The following is a 19,057-nucleotide window of genomic DNA, read 5'->3' on the forward strand; positions in this document are numbered from 1 at the left end:
AAAATGAGAAAAATGGCTTTGGAGTACTGTTGCCCTGACCGGGACCTTGGTCTGAGAGAGAGATGATGATGTAATATTTAGGTGGTGGACTGAACAGTCATAAAGGTGGAATCTTAGGAGCAGCCAAACTTTGGGAGAAGGCTTCAGAGGAACTTAGCTGTTTTATGTTGAATTAGTTGTTGTTAAAGCCAGACATGGGTGCGTTGTGACTTCTGGTACTAATGTTGAGTACTTTAGAGCAGGTTGGGAAAGACCTCTACTCATGGACTCACTTGTATGTTGTAAAATAATTAGCAACACTTCTGCTGCAGTGTATATTATCAATTCTTCTTAATTAGTAATAATGGCTGCCTTTAATCAAAAACTACAGAAGCTGCTGATGAACTTCTCAAATTTGCAGCCGAATCCTTCAAAGTCTGGCCACTATCATCCCCTAGGGAAGGCAAAAGGAGCAGATGTTGCTGAGCACCATGATAGCGTGTAAATATTATGGGGCCTGATTCAAAGCCCATAAAAGTGAATGGAAAGAATCCATTGACTTGAATAGGCTTTGGAATCAATTCCTTCTAGGAGGGATCATGAATGAATCTCTCACACAGGTTCTCATTCTATCTTCTTACACTTAGAGTCAAGATGGTGCCGTAAATTGCACTATACATTGAACAGAAGTTGTGTAGGTGTAAAGGAGGACAAATCTCGGGCTATAGAATTGAATGTATGCTTGTACATGCTAAAATTCCCCTTACATTGCATTTTCAATTACTACTTGATAACTTCCTTTGATTTCTCAAAATTTAACATACTTTTATATATATATTAAAAAAAAATCTTGCCCTAGGCTAGTGAGCTTGGAGAATTACTACTAATAAAAACATAACGATAATATGAGCGCTTGCTTACCATATGGGTTTTGCCATGCACTTGTCACTTGGGTTTTAATCAAATGTGTGAGAAAAATAAAATGTACATGCTTCTGAGGTGAAGAATACAAATCCTGAGCAGCTTCCACTATGTCAGTCATAAAAAAGTAATACTTTGTGGGCAATTTTAGTCCACATAAGCACTTCAGTGAAAAATCTATTTTTATGACAGTGGAATTTATGTGTATGTAGGTTTTTTCTTTTTGCAAATTAAAAAAAAAATTAAGAAAATTCTCCTTACTACAATTGATGGAGCCGCCAAAGAAGCTCTCGGTTCAGGTTTTCTCTGGCTTTCCAAAGTGCAATCAAATCTCTCTATTGATCAGTGATGGCAGTAATATCACGCTTTTATAATGTAGTAAATGATTTTTATGGCTCCATAATTAGCACTTCCAGGTCCAGTGTTTTTTCATTCTCCAGTCTTTATGCCCTATGTTACCACAGGAGAACTTAAGTATGGAAAAGTTCACTTCACTTTCTACTACTTCTTTTTTGTTGTTTGTTGCATTGTCTGTTTCTTTTGCTTTGATTTTTCATGTTTGTAATATTGCTACAGCTATCTTTTAAAATAAATAATTAGCAGGTTCAGTAAACATCAAAAGCATTGACGTTAGGGACATCTTAAAGAAGAAACATACAGAACTATCTGGTTTTATTTTATAAAACATCTTAATTATATAGCATTTCATAGGAGATCATCAGATAAAAGGGACTCTGTAAAGGCAAAGCGCTTTTAATTAGTATCATTATGAATCCCAAGATTATTTTTACATCATTTAATAAATACAATCAAAACAGGGAATTTAGAGTGAGTTATTTAGCTTTCTTTTACCTTTGACTCTGCCAAATTTTATCACTCTCTATTGGTATTAAATATTCAGGAGGAGTCAGGAGACCAGAGTTTTATTTCTGATTCTGTCATTGATTTGCCTGGTGTCTGAGCAAGTCACTAAACTTGTCTGAGTTGTTTAACCTTTGTATTCTGTAAAATGGGGATAATAATGCTCACCTTCATGAGGCTCTGTAGAAATGCCATGTGTCCTCATGAAGTGAAACCTGAAATAAGATGCTCGCTTCTGGATTTCCTTACAAGATAGGTTCACCAAATGGTTTGAAACTGGGCAGACTTTGTAGTGAATTTCGACAATTTAGGGTTTGGCGTAGAGGCCGTTCAAAGCCCTATGATCAAAGCTGCATCAATTTTTCTTCTGATGATTTTTCTTCTTGCATGCGAGAGGGAGCAAATTGCAGAGGGGAAGCCATTTCCTTTCTCCCCCAAGGCTAACCTTATTATAATGGTGGCAGGAGTTCCCTTCTCTGGCATGCTTGCTTTTTGGTTTTATTACTTTAAACAGCTGGATGTTTGGTCTTGTTTCCTAGTACCATTGTTACTTGGTCATCTAATGATGGACATTATTATATCTCCATATTGAAATAGTTTCATTTATAGACTTAAGAAATAGATGTTCCTTTAGAAAATGGTAGTGTAAACCATGGGTTATCACCCTGGAGATCATAAACACACTGCCCTTCCAATATTGCTAAATTGGAGGGGTCCCAGCAAGATGGGAAATGTTCCCTATGAGGAAGCATCCAGTTCATTTAGCCATTTCAGGAGAATGTCTTTGCAGAAGAAAGGACAGCTAGTACTGTTGTTCAGGGTGAGGGGGTCTCTCTCTTCCTCCCTCTCTCTTTTTTCTTTTCTTTTTCTTTTCTTTTCAGAATCTCAATCTATTTATTCACTTTGGCGTGGTCAGGACTGTAAGAAGGCAATACTGTGAAAAGACTTAGTTCAGGTGGGTGCCAGAGTACCATAGTGTTTTAAAGCACATTGAAACTGTCAGCTTCAGCTGGGAAACAGAGGCAGCTGTGTCTGAGAGGGGAAAAAATGACAGGGGCATATAAAGACATACTTGATGGAGAGGTATAGGGGACATCCAAAATTAATGTGAAACAGTTCAACTATCATCTAGTTCTTACCTTAGTAGTTTACCTTTTAAAAGGTGAAGGAGTCCTAAAAGTAAGCCAACAAAAGGAACAGCTGCTGTTTCTCACTCACTGAGATTCTATACTACAATTTTTGAAATTATTAGTTTTATATTAAAGACCTACTATACGTTATGTCCAGGAAACTGCTCTTGAGCTGAACCTGACTGCATTTCACTTACGTGCACCGAGACTCTGGGAAATGTACAGTAGAGAAATGTACTCTTCAGATGACAGCATTATCATTTTAAAAGTGTTTTAAGTTACTGGAGAGCTGCAGAGTCATTTAAAAACAAATTGTAAAGACAGAATACACTGGAGAGTTGCAGGGAGAAAGGCCTTTTTGTCAGACTTGGGACTTTGTGGTGAATGGTGTTGAAGAAATGCAATCTGTTCAGTTCATATTCTGTTTCTTATGGCATATCCTGGAGGTAAACGCTATCAGAAAATGATTGGAAGAAACCATTGAAAAAAAGTTGGCCACTTGGGCCATGCATGTATTTCTATAATTTCACATGCAGATGGGGCAACTGTGGAATGAAAAGCAGGGCTCTTTTCTGCTTTTGCAATTTTTATGAATGTTAAAGGAAGAGGGCAGGATATGAGTTTTAAAGAATGTGGGATTGTATGCTATTTTTGTACCTATACTGCATCCATCATTGTGGTATCCAAGACCTCAGGGCTGATCCAAAGCCCATTAAAATAAATGGGAACGCATTGACGTAAGTGGTTTGTGGATCAGGTGCTTAGAGGAGCATTAGATGCTGCGGTGATAAAAATGGCTACATTTGGTTTATTATTATGGTTGGTAACACCAGTGCAACAGCATCAGTGTTGAAAGACAAATAAAGAATTTGCTAGTGGAAACAGGCCAGCAATGCATATCTGAGAGACGGTTGTCTTCTCCTTGATTGGGCTGATGGCTATAATTGTAAACTTTATGGAAATGTCAGGGTTTTTTGTATGTGCAATGTAGTTTTTATGTAATTATGCAAGCATCCAGAATATTTTTAATCAAACTTTTTGAAAAACTGCTGGAAATAACCTTCTGTGTTTGAAGAGGGGGGGGAAAATATTCACCTAGACATTCTCAGTAATTTTCCAGTAGAGAAAATTAGTATTCACCTGTATATGCATGTCAATAGGAGAGAGGAAGGGAAACCAACAGATTTATTTCTTAATTAATTTGCTTTATATAATGTGGATGCATTCAGTATGTTCAGTTTGGGTACCAGTTGCTTAGGGGCTTGTTATCATGTGTGTGTGTGAGAGAGCGTGTGAGCGAGAGAGAGAGACACAGACATGTACTGAATGTTTATGTAGCTGTAAAATTATGAGACGAGTAAGTGGGCAAAGGATTCTAATTTATGAACCTCTTGAATATTCAGTAACTCTTAGGGAGGCCGTGAGTTTGATGCAAGCGTTTGGTTTTCATTTCCTGAAATAAACTGTTGTGTTTATTTTCCAGTCCAGTTTAAAATTCATGGTACAGGACAATCCTGCTTTAACAGAGAGATGGACTACGTGATCATTAGGTCCAATTTCTATGGTTCTCCTTTTACCATTGGAAGTGTGCAGGGCAGTGTATACCGATTTTCTGAATGCCTCTGTTTCCAGTAGAATAAAAACCTGCTCTGACAAAAGCCACTTTGAGTAAAGGATTAATTTCAGAGTCAGCCTTAGCGTTTTTTGGCAGGCAATTTTTCACCACTTTTTTTCCCTGCCCCCCAAAAGTTGGTTCCTTTCCATAATGATCACACCATTATGCTTAGTACCAGTTATTTTCAAGGTTATCTTCCGAAGAAAAAGGGCTAGAAAATATCCTTGGGAAAACAAAAATAATCCCCACCACAACAACCTGAGCTTCTCCTTTTCATTTCTATAATCTCCAGATCATGTCTCTTTTTCATTTAATAGTGCAAAATCTACTTATATTAAAAATGCCCGTTAGGGGTGTGTGTGTGTGTGTGTGTGTGTTACACACACCCACACTTACTTTAGAAATAACTTGCTAGTATGGTAAACATTATCAAATGGCTTAAAATCATCCAGGCGGCGTTCAAGCGTCAAGATTGGTACGTCAGTGCTGGGAGGCAGGTTTCAATTGCACTTTTAAATCATTAAAGCAGCTGAAACTTCAAGACAGTGCCATAATTTAAGATGTAGTAGCAAGTAAAGCAAAACCATAAGAGAAGCCATCTATTCTGATGTTTGGGTTTCTTCCCCATTTTTAAAAGAGCATATATAACTCAATTTCCCATTAATAATGTTATGCATGTCATGTATTGAGCGGAAGAAAAGACTCATGCCTCACCTCATAATCTTTGTGATGCTACTAAGCTTGGGCTATATATAGGTACATGTGTGTACACAAGTTAACATCTCTAACATTGTAATATCAATTACACTTAGCTGGCAAAGAAGAAAAATGTTCTTGAAGTTGCTGTGTCATGAAGCAGCGATTCAACAACTCCCTTCTTTCCACTTCCAACCACATGAGATGATAATGTACAGATCTATTATCAGTAGTGAATCCTCTGCTTAGTGGAGAAGGAGAGCTAATAACTGATGACATTAAGAAGAGTGAGGTGTTTAATGCCTATTTTATTTGAGCCTTCAATAAAAAGGTAAATTGTGACCAGACACTCAACACATTTAATATTAACAACAAAGGGGAAAGGAATGCAAGCCAAAATAGGGAAAGAACAGGTTAAGGAATGTATGCAAGGTGGCAGGGCCTAATGAAAAGCACCCTAGGGTATGTAACAAACTAGCTGAAGCAATCCTGGAACTGTTAGCTATTAACTTTGAGATATCATGGGGGACAGGTGAGTCTCAGAGGACAAGAGATGGGTAAACATAGTATCTATTGTTAAAAAGGGGAACAAAGAGGCCCTAGGGTATTTATAGATGCATCAGCCTAACCTCAATACCTGGAAAGATATTGGAACAAATTATTAAACAATCAATTTGTAAGCACCTAAAAGATAATAGGGTTATAAATAGGGGATCTACAAATTCATGGCTGTGAAAATCACATCTCCGGGTCGTCTTTCTTCCCCCTCCCCCCCCCAATGGTCTTCGGCTGCCCAGCTCTGAGGGCAGAGCAGAGAGTGGTGGCTGCTGGCTGGGTGCCCACCTCTGAAAACAGTGTCACTGCCAGCAGCAGCACAGAAGTAAGGGTTGCAATACCATTGCCCCCCCTACAATAGGCTGCTGACCCCCCCCCCTTTGGGTTGGGGGCCTCAGTTTGAGAAATGCTGCAGATAAATCACACATTTTGTGGATGTCCATGAAATTTGCTATTTATACGGTGACCAACCTGTGAAAAATGTGTGATTTCTCCACTATTTAAAGAGACCCCCTAGTTATAAGGAATAGCCAGCATGGATTTGTTAAGAACAAATCATTCCAGACCAACTAATTTTCTTTGACGGGGTTACTGGCCTAATGGATATGTAGGAACAAGTAGAGGTGAGAGATCTTGTTTTTAGTTAGAATTTTAACATAGTCCCATATGACATTCTTATAAGCAAACTAAAAAAGCATGGCCTAGATGACATTACTATAAGGTGTGTGCACAATTGGCTGAAAGACTGTACTTAGGGTGCTTATTGGTGGCTACCTGTCACACTGGGAGGGCATATCTAGTGCAGTCATACAGGGGTAAGTCCTGGATCTGGTACTAGTCAGTATTTTCATTAATGACTTAAGTAATGGAGTGGAGAGTGTGCTTTTAAAATGTGCAGTTGACAGCAAGCTGGGAAGGGTTACAAGCAGTTTGGAGGACGGGATTAGAATTGAAAATAACCATGACCAATTGGAAAACTGATCTGAAGGTCAGAAAATCAAATGCACAACTACAAAATGGAGTATAACGGGCTAGGTGGTAGTACTGCTGAAGAGGATTTGGGGGTTGTAGTGGATCACAAACTGAATGAGTCATCAATGTGATGCAGTTGCAAAAAAAAGACTGATATCATTCTGGGGGTGTATTAACAGGAATGTTGTATGCGAAACATGGTAGGCCATTGCTGAGTTTTAGCAGGACAATTGCGAGGCTTTCGCTGTAGCAGTGTGTCCAATTCTGGACACCACACTTTAGGAAAGATGTGGACAAATTGGAGAGACTCCAGAGGAGAGCAACAATGATAAAAGGTTTAGAAAACCTGACCTATGAGGTTTAAAAAAACCCTGGGCATGTTTATTCTTGGGGGGTGGGGGGAGACTAAGGGCGGGGTGGAGACTTGATAACAATATTCAGATATGTTAAGTGCTGTTTATAAAAAGGATGGGGACCAATTTGTTCTCCATATCCACTAAAGGTAGGACAAGAAGTAATGGGCTTAATCTGCAGAAAGGGAGATTTTAGGTTACTATTTTAGTGATAAGGGCAGTTAACTACCACTGGAATGGTCTTCCAAGGGAGGTTGTGGAATCCCTCTCACTGAAGGTTTTTTTGTGTTTGTTTTTTAAGATCAGGATAGACAAACACCTGTAAGGTATGGGTCTAGGTTTACTTGATCCTGCCTCAGTGAAGGGGTCTGGACTTGATGACTTCTCGAGGTCCCTTCCAGCCCTACATTTCTATGAGTCTACCATTCTCTGTTTGTCCTATGAAAAGTTCTAGCATCCAAAGTAGGTGCTAATAAAGAGTGATGAAATACTATCATGGATGAGCCCTGGTTATAAAGCAGCTTATAAGCAGGTTATTAATGCATGTAAGGCTACTTTTTAATATGTTCCTTTGCAGGAACATTAATAACATTCAGTAGGCTTATTATCATTGCAGTACCTTTCTATATGGGACATTAATATGGCAATAATATCTACCAAACCACCCCTTTTTACCAGCTAAGTACCAATTTGATAGTTAGGAACATCATAGAAAAATGAAAGGCTACTAACACTTATCCGGTAATTTATTACACAACATATGTAATGCTATGACCACTCCTGTTAATCACAATTGAAACAGTAAAATGTAACTAGGTGAGTAATAAAGGTATGAAACAATATCTACACTAGCTTGATTTTTATGTTGTGAAAGGAATATAACCCATATATACACTATATTGTTTATGTATAATTAAAATTGCCCCAAAGCATCTTCAGATGTCCATAATTATCATTAGTGTTATGTTTTGTGAATTGCATTGCCAGGTTTTCTGTTGCTCCACACCTTGTATAATCAATTAAGCCAGGACAAAGTAAATGCAGCATATATGTAGATTGCTACTATTTGGATTTAGTAGCATTTTACACAATTTTGTGCTCTTGTAAATGACTGCACAGGTGTAGGGCAATGGAGAATCAGACCTTTCCTATAAGTATTAATGAGGCTTTGCGCACCAGTACCTTTTTTGTACATTTTAATTAATGTTAAAACAAAGTGCTCTGTAAAAATGTGTAAATTACATGTTTATTTTTAATATACTATTCTTCAGTAAATCCTAAATAAGCAAATACAACTCAAGTAGGACTACATTTCTTTTCCTTCTTCCCCATCCAAGCCCTTCATTCAAAAATAAACTATCAAATTCTGGCCTTTTTTTACAAGGAGGTTAGTGAACCTGAACTGAAGAATGTGATGTTGGATTCTTTCATTGTGTTAAAAACAAGTTAGAAAAAGGTGCAGAGCAATTAACATTTGACCAGAAATGCCTGTCTTCATGATCTGGAAATGAATTAGCTGTACTTGGAAAATATTCATGTGTGTGGTGGTGTGCATGCTCATTTACCTAAAGGGAAAGATCAGACTTTTATCTCATCTATGAAAACTTGAGAGGCTACTCACCTTTCCAAACGTGAGCATAATTCCCATTGATGCTAACATATATACACAGTGCAGCCATAGAATTAAAAGGAAAAACCCATGTGTGGCTAACAGCATTGCAAATGATAGGAGAGAGGATAATTTATAAATACCGAAGAGCTCTGCAGATCTCTACTGCACATTGTGACCAATGAATTGACTTTGCACAATCTCTAAACTTAATAAAACTAAGGTTTCTCAAAAGACAAGCCAAAGACATTCACTTTTATTTGAAAGTGTCATCCTCCTCTGTTGAAGCATATGTTTCTGTGCATGAGGAATTTAATCCTTTATTGCTTTATAATTATTGAGTTTGACATACAGTACCTGCAGCATCAGCTCTTATTGCATGTAAATCCATTCAGGAAAGCTTACAACGTAACAAGCTGAGTCTTAATTTCTTTGTCAACCTGTCAAGCCACTTTGCCAAGGCAGGATAGCAGATTCTAGAACAAAATGTAATAGTGTGGAACACCTTCTCGTCAAATCATTTATGACAAATAACAGACTTTGGAAACAGGCAGGGCTATATGATTGTTTTACTCCACCTTGCTTCACCCAGCAGAATGCAGAGACTTTGCTTGCTCTTTTTACTGCATTCTTTTTACTTTGTTTTATTTTAGATGTTGCCTGTAGCATTTTGACATATTGAAAAGCCTGTAAATTCTCTCTTCACTTCCTTGCTTGAAACATTTAAAATTAGGCTGGACAAAAGCACAGGAAGACTCATGGTAGGGAACAATATTTTTACCAGCAGAGATTGATTAGATGACCTGATGTAATAGGTCACTTAAATGTCTTACCATCTCTGGGTCATAATTTGCCCTCACATCCAATGTAACCCTACTGAAAACAGTGGGTTACCTAGGTGTAATGAGAGCAGAATTTTACCCTGTGTTTATTGATATGCCTTAGACATTGAGCAGAGATAATTTGTGTTATGGTCAGATCAGGCGGCAACACACTAAGGCTGTCGTTCAGCAAAGCTTTTAATCATGTGCCTTATTTTAAGTCTTGACTAGGGTGACCAGACAGCACGTGTGAAAAATCAGGATGGGGGTTTGGGGGTAATAGGAGCCTATATAAGAAAAAGAACCAAAAATCGGGACTGTCCCTATAAAATCGGGACATCTGGTCACCCTAGTCTTGACTTTAGTGAGACTTCACATGCTCAAAGTTAGGTTTATGCTTAAGTGCCTTGCTGATTCAGGCCCTAGATATGGAAACATAGTGGAAAACCATTCCATTCTGCAGCGTCTTAATCTTTCATTTAATTAAGTGAATAGGCCCATTAAAAAGGGGTACCATTCTAATTGCCTAAACATGAGTAAGGCACAATTCATTTGTGAAAGTCCAGCAGATTGCTGGATAAAGCTGCCAAGATTCTTCACAGAAGAGTATGGCTTCACTGGAAAAGAATGCTTTTTAAATTATAAAAGCCTACTATAATCTGATTAGGCACAGACCGAGTATTTACTCATTTTGCAATTTTCTTTTTAGCCAGTAAAATTAAAATTGGACGTTACTGGTGACTGAATGAGAAGGCTTGTTTGTTTTTTGAGATACTAGCAAGCTTTTCTTTTCAGAATATTTTGTTAATGGGTTTAGAATCTGTGTGTGTGTGTGTGTGTGTGTGTGTGTGTATGTATGTATGTATATATGTGTGTGTGTGTATATATATGTATAATTTTATATATATATATGGATAGTCAGTCACCACTTGATGAATTTGGGCTGAGTCATGTTAATTTAAACACAGAAGCAGCCAAAGATCTATTTGTTCGTCTCCCCTCCCCCCTCCAAGTCAACCCTTCCATATTAAAAACAAACTTCCACATAAACCAATTGAACAACGGAAAGACACTGGGTTTGATACGACTCTTACTTGCGGCAGTTGTACACCAGTATAACTTTAATAGTTTCAGTGGAGTTATTTCTGGTCTCGGTGCCAGTTTAAATCAGAATTGGACACTGAGAATGTATTATGTGTATAATAGGTCAATACATTATCTCAGTATATTTGTTATAATCTCACCTATGTGTCTGACTGCATCAAATGAGAGAGCTTGATGTTAGTTGACTTTCTTATGCTGTACTGACAAAATACAGAACATTTATTTAAATAAGAGAAATCCAGCTTGTTGAGGAATTGCATTATATTTGTTGTCTCCCCAAGATGTTTACTTCATACATTTTAACAGCACTCTGTGTGTGTGGCGGGGGGGGGCAGTTTTACCATTTTGCTGATAGTCACTTTCTCTTTCTCATGCAGTAGGGATTTGGGGCAGGTGTCCTCTGGTCCATATATTGTTCCTTATTAACATCATGGGGAGGGGGAAGGGAAGGACAGAAAAATCCCTTAAATTGAAACACATGAACAAAAACCCATATTGAAATAATATAAGAAAAACAGTCTTAGACACTGAGATTCATGTGGTACAGGAATGGGGGAAGGCCACCAGGGAGCCAGTTGTAACTGCCTCATTACCTGGGCTCTCTGATGCGGATTTGTTTGACGTTAGAGGGTCCCCAGCTGTAACATGTGTGAGCCAGTTAAAGTCCTCAAGCAACCATACTCATGTTGGGGACTGGTGAAGTGCACAGTGCTCCACACACACCCCACCCTCCACCTTAAACCTGTGGGGTCTCATGAAAGAAGATATGTTAGCTCCACATCTGCTGGAGACTCTCCCATAGCAGGCAAATCCCTGTGGAGGATTTCCACTCCCTTTGTGCTGCAGGAGCAGAAGAGAGGATGTAGAGAGTTGGACCAAATTATCTGGCCCAGTATTTGCAGTGCTCTACCAACATCAATTATTTTTAAAAGTTAGGTGTCTGAAAAAGAAAATAACAAAACCTTACACAAACTGATACTGTCCCTGGAGTTACAGAATTGAAACTGAATTGATTTTTCAGTTAGAAGATGTAATCAATGAGTACTTCGTCATGTAGATCAGGCCTCTCATTTATTACTACTTAGAGTGAAGGGGGTCATTCTTCTGCCCCACACAGAGAGCCAAGGAGATGGAAACTCGTCTCAGTAGTCATTATGGTCTTGGATCCCCCAGCTGGGACTCAAAGTGAAAGTAGTATGGAGCAGTGGGATAACAGAATAATGGAAGAGAAATGTTTCATGTCTGTAGTGACGGTGCGTCTCTATTGGTTTACAAGCAATGCTCTTCTCAATTACTCAAACTCGAGTGCCCAAAATTATGCTTCTAAATTTATGATTAGGTTCAAGTGGCCTGACTTGCAGAGGTGCTGAGTCCCTGCTTCTCTGGCTGACTACAGTTCCACTATACCAGTGTTTCCCAAACTTGGGACGCCGCTTGTTTAGGGAAAGCCCCGGTGGGCCGGGCTGGTGTGTTTACCTGCCACGTCCACGGGTTCGGCCAATCATGGCTCCCACTGGCTGTGGTTCTCTGCTCCAGGCCAATGGGAGTTGCTGGAAGCAGTGTGGGCCGAGGGACGTGCTGGATGCCACTTCCAGCAACTCCCATTGGCCTGGAGCAGCGAACCGTGGCCAGTGGGAGCTGCGATCGGCAGAACCCATGGACGCGGTGGGTAAACACACCAGCCCAGCCCACCAGGGGCTTTCCCTAAACAAGCGGCATCCCAAGTTTGGGAAACATTGCACTATACATTTTGCTTCATGGTGTTGGTTTATAATCTGTGTTCATGCTGACAGAATAGCATCTAGTGTTATACTCATGAATGGATTTTGTCACTTGCTTAGCCACATGGGACTGTTTGTGCTTCATGCTAGTAATAATATATTTTATAGCACACAATGTCTGAGGAACCTGATGTGCTTCACAAATATCAATGGTTTAAGCCTCACAGTAGAACAGCATCTTATTCTCATTTCACGTATGGGGAAAGTGAGGCCCGGGGTTACTTGCCCATGGTCATGCAGGAAGTCTGTGGTGAAGCCAGGAATTAGAACTCAGAGTTTCTGACTTAGATCTCTGTGTTAACACCTTGCTCTACCAGTTACATTAGGTTTCTCCTTTAAGAAGATAATGTAATATCAGTAGTTGAGAAAGTACAATGTAATTGAATTCAGACACTGGAACAAACTAACGCCAGTGAGGAGAAGGAGCAGTATTCATTAGAACATCAGATGGTTTAGAAAAGGGGAAAAAAACACTTATCTAGTGTGAGAGTAAATGCCTAGCCAAAGTTCTTCTTCTGAAGTGAAATTTTCAAACCTGTGTACGTAAAGTGAGACTCTTAAATACATTTTTCGCTACCTGTGTCACTTGATTTGCAAGGTGCTGAGCACTTACAGCTCCTATTAAAATAAAATATGGTTTGAGGAGTCTAATTTTGGACACAAGTACAAAATATTTGTCCTAGATTAATTTATAAGAAGATTGAATTGCACAAGTCAGGTGTTAAGTAGTGGGCTACTTGGTCTTGCTCCCATTTTAGTCAACAGGAGATTGGGCATTGACTTCAATAGGACGAGGACCAGGATTTGTATTAAGTTGCCCCTTATGTTTCATTGTGGATTAGCAAAATGGATATTTCTCTTCCATTTTTATTATTTCCAGGTTGATTTTTGTTGAGAGAGATTGTACAGGCAATTCAGACCTGTTCATTCTTGAAACAGCAGTTAACTGATACTGTTTGGATCACACTGTTACATGTCTTTGCCAGTAGGACAAACAACCTTGAAGCTGGACATTCAGTTTGGTCAGAATAAATTATTTTAAATTGACACATTGTGCCTCTTAAGCAAAAATGAGATGGCTGAATGGGAAGAATTTTCTATTTAGCTACAGTTTGTAATTAATGTGCCAAAAGTTTTTTTTTTGTTTTTTTTTTAAAGGTGGAGTTAAATTTCTCATGCCCTCATCCAAATTGTGAAATAAAGTTGAAAATAATGACATGCTTATACAAAAAAAAAGTATTGGTGTGGATGGGGGTGGAACTGAGAGTGAATGTCAGGATGTGCTGATTGACCTCTTCTGTGCTGATTGAAATTCATCTGAAGCCAATAGTAACCAAAGTTCCTATCATCTTTGACTGTATGTATCACAAAACTCAGATGGCACTAATTGGCTGTATTGTTGGAGGCATTAGCAGAAAGAAAAACCTGGAGACTAAAGAGCTCTTTTAAGGATGAAGATCTTTTCAGGTTAGGTTTCAAGGATCCCCTTTATATGTTGGATTTGTTGATGAAAACACATTTTAGCATTGCAAAGCCTGCTTGATCTCTCAGCTCTGCGGTCTCTAAAAGTGTAATGGAATCAACCATTGTGATCTGAACCATGTATGGCCTAATGGGTTCATAGAAAAAATCATACAATAGATAGACAACATTCAGAATTGCAATCATGATGCCAAAAATACAGAGCACAGTATTAAAGGATAAACCCTTAGATTACCCTTGAAGAGGAAACTTAGTTCAATATCTCTGAAAAATTGTTTCCAGAATCATTAAAAGTGAACCAAAGAGCCTGTATCCTGCGAAGTCCCCCTGAATTTTATGGTTCTGTATTTTTGATGCTTGGCTTGAATGTTTCAGGGGAAAGATAAAACCCTGTAGTCCTCTTCTGTCAGATTTTTTAAAGGTGACATTATTTTCAAACACTTTATATATTAATTACATTTAAATCAATTTTAAGGATTGGCTCCTCAGTTGGTGTTACTGGGTGTGACTGTTTTGCAAATCTGATAGAAAGTGGAGCTTTGATTTACACCAAGGATGTTTGCTTATGCCGATTGTCCTGGCTAGCCCATTTTCCAAAGGATTTTCACACCTTGTTACAGAAGTTCTGCTACAATTCTAGGCTTATTCTTAGTATCCAACCTTGATCACATTAACTTTAAGTTCCTTAATTATCATTTGGATGAGATGTAAAACAGACGTCTTGGCCAGCTATGATCAGGGGCGGCTCTAGACCCCAGCGCGCCAAGCAGGCGCGTGGGGCGGCCGTTTCCCGGGGGGGCGGCATTTGGCTCCGGTGGAGCTCCCGCCGGCATGCCTGCGGCAGGTCCACCGGAGCCCAGGACGAGCAGACCTGCCGCAGTCATGCCGGCAAGAGCTCAACAGGAGCCGCGGGAAGAGGGGACCCGCCGCGGGACCAGGGAAGGGCAGCGCAGCGCTCCGCGCTGCTTGGGGCAGCCTACTTTCTAGAGCCGCCCCTGGCTATGATAATAAAATATATTCCAGAGTGTCTCATTTTCCTTGGCAAATTACAATGTGGCTAGTTTATATTGTACCTACTTAAATTCCCCCAGTTTCTCTAGTTGGCTCCAGTGATATCTTTATTTTCTGTCCTAAACTTTGTACAGTTGTTATGCATTGTTAAATAGTTGTTAGAATCCTGCAACTATTTATCTTACAGGAGGCTGCACTATTGTGTTGGGTGAAGGGATGCCTTTAAATTGTAAAAGTTGTCAAGTCAGCATGAAAGAGGAATGTTTGTTTTTTTTTCCAGGGGCAATTTTTGATGAATCTGCCAAAAAGGATGAGGAGGTGTTTCGTATGGCAGTTGCTGACCTCAACCAGAATGATGAAATCTTACAGACAGAGAAAATCACGTGTTCTGTGACATTTGTGGATGGCAACAACCCATTTCAGGCCGTTCAAGAAGGTAGGATATCTAAATTGAAGATTTTCTGGTATTGTTTCCATGAGGATATAAAAGCCTATATACAAAGTGCCTTAATAGTCAATTGTAGTGTGTCCACTTCCAGCCTTTCTGCAGAACTTGTGGGATGCTAGTATTTCTGTGTTGAGTGCTTTTCTTTTTTAAAAGGAATGATGCTGTACAATAGCATTGCATGGAAATTCACTTTGAATAGGAATAATACTGATATGGTTTGTTCTGGAAAATAACTGAATGTGGAATCTGGAAAACTTACTGTGATATGAAGCATCAGATCTTGGTTTGAGTCATGTTTGTTAGCAGGATTTCTTGGAGAGAAGGTAGAGAGGAGTTTGGCACAGTGTGTCTCACATATCTCCTCTTGAATTGTGCTAGATGATTTTAGTGTACAGCCAAGCGGAAGCTCCTTCTTTCATGACCTCTTAATACTGCCCGTTGATTTTATTTCACTCAAATACTTTTACCTACTCAGTAACAAAAACATAAGTTGAGGCTTTGTAGACTAAAGTTACCTCTTTTATACAAAGCTTTGGAGATACTTTCTTGACTTGAAGGTTAACTTGTGTGAAATATAATCAATGTCTGCTATTCTTTGTTGGTCTCATATGGTTAAATACAAAAATGTGTGTTGCTAGTAGGCTAAGATGACACACACAGTTGGTACCAGACTTCAATATTTTCAAGTCTTTTGGAACAGGATTAATAAATCATTGGTGTGACCGAAAATGTTGGCTGATAAGGCACCTATGTGAAGAGCTTCTAACTATAAACTTGTATTTCATGAGCATTTATTTCTTATGTCAGAGCAAGAAACAAGATAACTCATTCTTGAAATGCAGAGCATATGTTTATTGTAGAGAGACTCTTAATTATATAATTCAAAAAAGAGTTTATTTAGTAAATATACCCTTGCTGTATATTATATTTACACTACTGCATATGCTAGGAAAAATACAATTTAGCAGTACAAGTATAAATGTAATTTACCATGTAATTTTTTTTGTTTTGAAGACAGAAATGAATGCATGTTGATTTTCTATATTCTTGTTAGTTACTACATAGTAACACAGGAAGTATGGCATGTGTAATTTGCTAGGTACAGTAGTTAATTTGCCAACAATTTATACACTACTGGTACTGCTTCTATTAAAATTAGTGGCAAAACTCCCATTGACTTCAATGGGTAAAATCAAGATCATGTCAGTAAAAGATTACTGGTATTACCTGATGTTTTTCACCAGCAACCTCTCTAAAATTCAGCAATTTGGCATTTTACTACATTTTGCAGGGAGTGGTCAGAACCCACATAGGTAGCAGTATTAGGATGTAATGCTGTGAACAAGACTGAGCTATTATATTTTGAAAATAGTGTGGATTAAGATCTGATAAAAAACTGAAAGGTGCGTTCAAATTCAGCTTAGTGTGAGGAGGTCAGCTTTTTCCAGGTCACTGTTGCGTTTACATTGTCAGCATGTAAACTGTGCTGTCATAGGTTCAGGATGGATACAACTAGTTGATGATGCTTACTTATATCTGACAATAAACACCATCAACCATAACATCAGGATGACAGATTTCATGGAAATATATATTTTTAAGCTCTGACTGTTGAAGAGCTGCTTAAACGCTTACATTTAAAAAGCATGAATGCCTAAAAGTTGTGTGTGTCAAAATAAACAGTTAATTATTTATGGTTTGATGCTGAATTGCTCACTTTCGTGCAGCAATTGTGTTTTTCACTCTTGGAAAATGTCTGTTTTAAATTTGAAATCTGAGTGGAATAGATGTGAACTAAAATGAAATAATCTTTAAGTAATCATGTGGGTGGGATAATGTCTATAACATTTAGATCACTCTCAAGAAAACATTTGCTAACAAGAAACCTATTTTCTGTAAATCTGTGATTGGAAAGAGCCAAACAGAAAGGTCTATTCTGCTAACAGAGCCTCGTTTATCTATAATTGTTGGACTTAAACTGCCCATATTTTGTTTGTTGGGTTATAGTAACTGTGTGGTGGGGGGGGCGGGGCGGGAGATGGGTTAATGGTTGTTTGTAGCTCTGTGAACGTTTTTCAAGTTCCATTCCTTCAATATCAATAGTACTAGAAACCTGCTTGAGCTACCAATCTACGATTCTTTTATTAACTCAAGGTTAAATCATATTGAACAATTGATGCATCTCCACTTAACTAGTTTGAATTGCACATCATCACTTTACTAAAGGCTTTCTCTGCATCTGGTCTATCTGACTTCCCTTTCCTACATATACATCCCTCTCTTGCCCAGTTCTTAATAAAAATTTCTTCCTCCATTCTCAGTGTACGGATAGGACCTCTTGCCACATCGTTCATGAGTCTTTCCTTTGAAGAAAGTCTGAGACTACACTGACAGTAAAACGTACACAGATAATCCACGTGTGTGTGGGTGTGTATGATAGCATTTTGGGCTTGATATATATCTATGTATATTTTGTATTTACAGTGTTGCTGTGTCTGCTTGTAAAAACCATAGCAGATCTGCACAGAAGTCTGGCTTTGGTGCTTATGGGGTTTGAGCTTAGTTTTTCCTTCTGTTCTACCAGTTCTACACCAATGTGACTCCATTCTAGTTGTTACATCAGATTCACATCAGTGTTAGTTGTACAGAGTGGGAATCTGAGCTCCCTGCATTTTCTGGTTTTAATGAACCCCAAAGCAATGCTAAGCTCAATTCCCTGAAGTTTGCCTAGGTTTGGTTAATGAGACGCTTTCTCATACTTTTGACGACTTTGAGTTAGAATGTAAAAGCTGCAAGGATTACAGCCTTTGTATACATGTTCTGTAAATTGCCCTACATGTTGATAACCCTAGGTCCATAATAACCTTCAGTTGACCCTGTTTTGCTCAAAACATGGCCCTAGTTCACTAAAATAGTGAATCTTCTTAGCAGATTTGGGGTTTGGAATAAAACATGACTGAGTTAAAGCTCTGACAAAACAAAACACTCTCACGTAGAAAATTGACAAATGTCTCTTGCATTTCTGCGACTCACTGATGGACAGCATGTAATATTTCTAATTAGCATGGCATTCATAACTAATGTGCACATCAGCCCTCAGATGTTTTACATCTAGCTTTATAGACAAAGCTTATTTATTTCAGACTCTACATTTGTACTGTACCAAATAGTCATTCTTTGAATATGCTTTCTTATATTATTATGGTGCTCTGAGACTCCTTCCATTTGTATCTTAGGGTGTCTTATTAAAAGTTGTGATGATATTGCACTGTAAAGCTGAATGGTTTTATCCCAGATAAACTGTGAGTGAGTTGCCTTCTACTAATGGTCCAATGGAGGTGCCCTCAGGTACAATACACATGTATTATAGATCATTGAAATACGAAATGAAATTGGTTTTATTAAAATTAAGGAAAGGTTCTCGCTTTGATGTAAATTCCAATGTAGGGACACAATAGTTAAAATGGATTATCTCAGTGTGGGCAGTCCCACAGTGAGTTTGAATCTCCATATGTAAAATTATCAACATAGGAATGTTTATTCAAACTGCAGTCTGTCTAAACATCTGTAAGTGTGTCATCATAGTGTTTGTTCCGGATATACGGTTCTGAGAAACACAACATTGGTACGTTGTTATCCTCTGTCTATTTTACAGACAGTAGTAAACTAAGGGTATGTCTACACTATGAAATTAGGTTGAATTTGTAGACGTCTTTTTT

The 19,057-nt window shown here is 38.5% G+C and overlaps 1 protein-coding gene across 9 annotated transcripts in view; it reads left to right on the forward strand.

Moving 5' to 3' along the window:
- Nucleotides 1-19,057, forward strand: part of GRID2 (glutamate ionotropic receptor delta type subunit 2) — a 1,020,962-nt gene that overhangs the window by 175,331 nt on the left and 826,574 nt on the right. For all 9 annotated transcript variants that reach the window (XM_039542696.1, XM_039542702.1, XM_039542703.1 and 6 more), the window contains exon 2: nucleotides 15,171-15,326. In XM_039542696.1, the coding sequence (XP_039398630.1) occupies nucleotides 15,171-15,326 (156 nt within the window). The remainder of the gene's footprint in view (nucleotides 1-15,170; nucleotides 15,327-19,057) is intronic.

The sequence above is a fragment of the Mauremys reevesii genome, linkage group 5, assembly GCF_016161935.1.
Source record: "Mauremys reevesii isolate NIE-2019 linkage group 5, ASM1616193v1, whole genome shotgun sequence".
NCBI classification, from domain to species: Eukaryota; Metazoa; Chordata; order Testudines; family Geoemydidae; genus Mauremys; species Mauremys reevesii.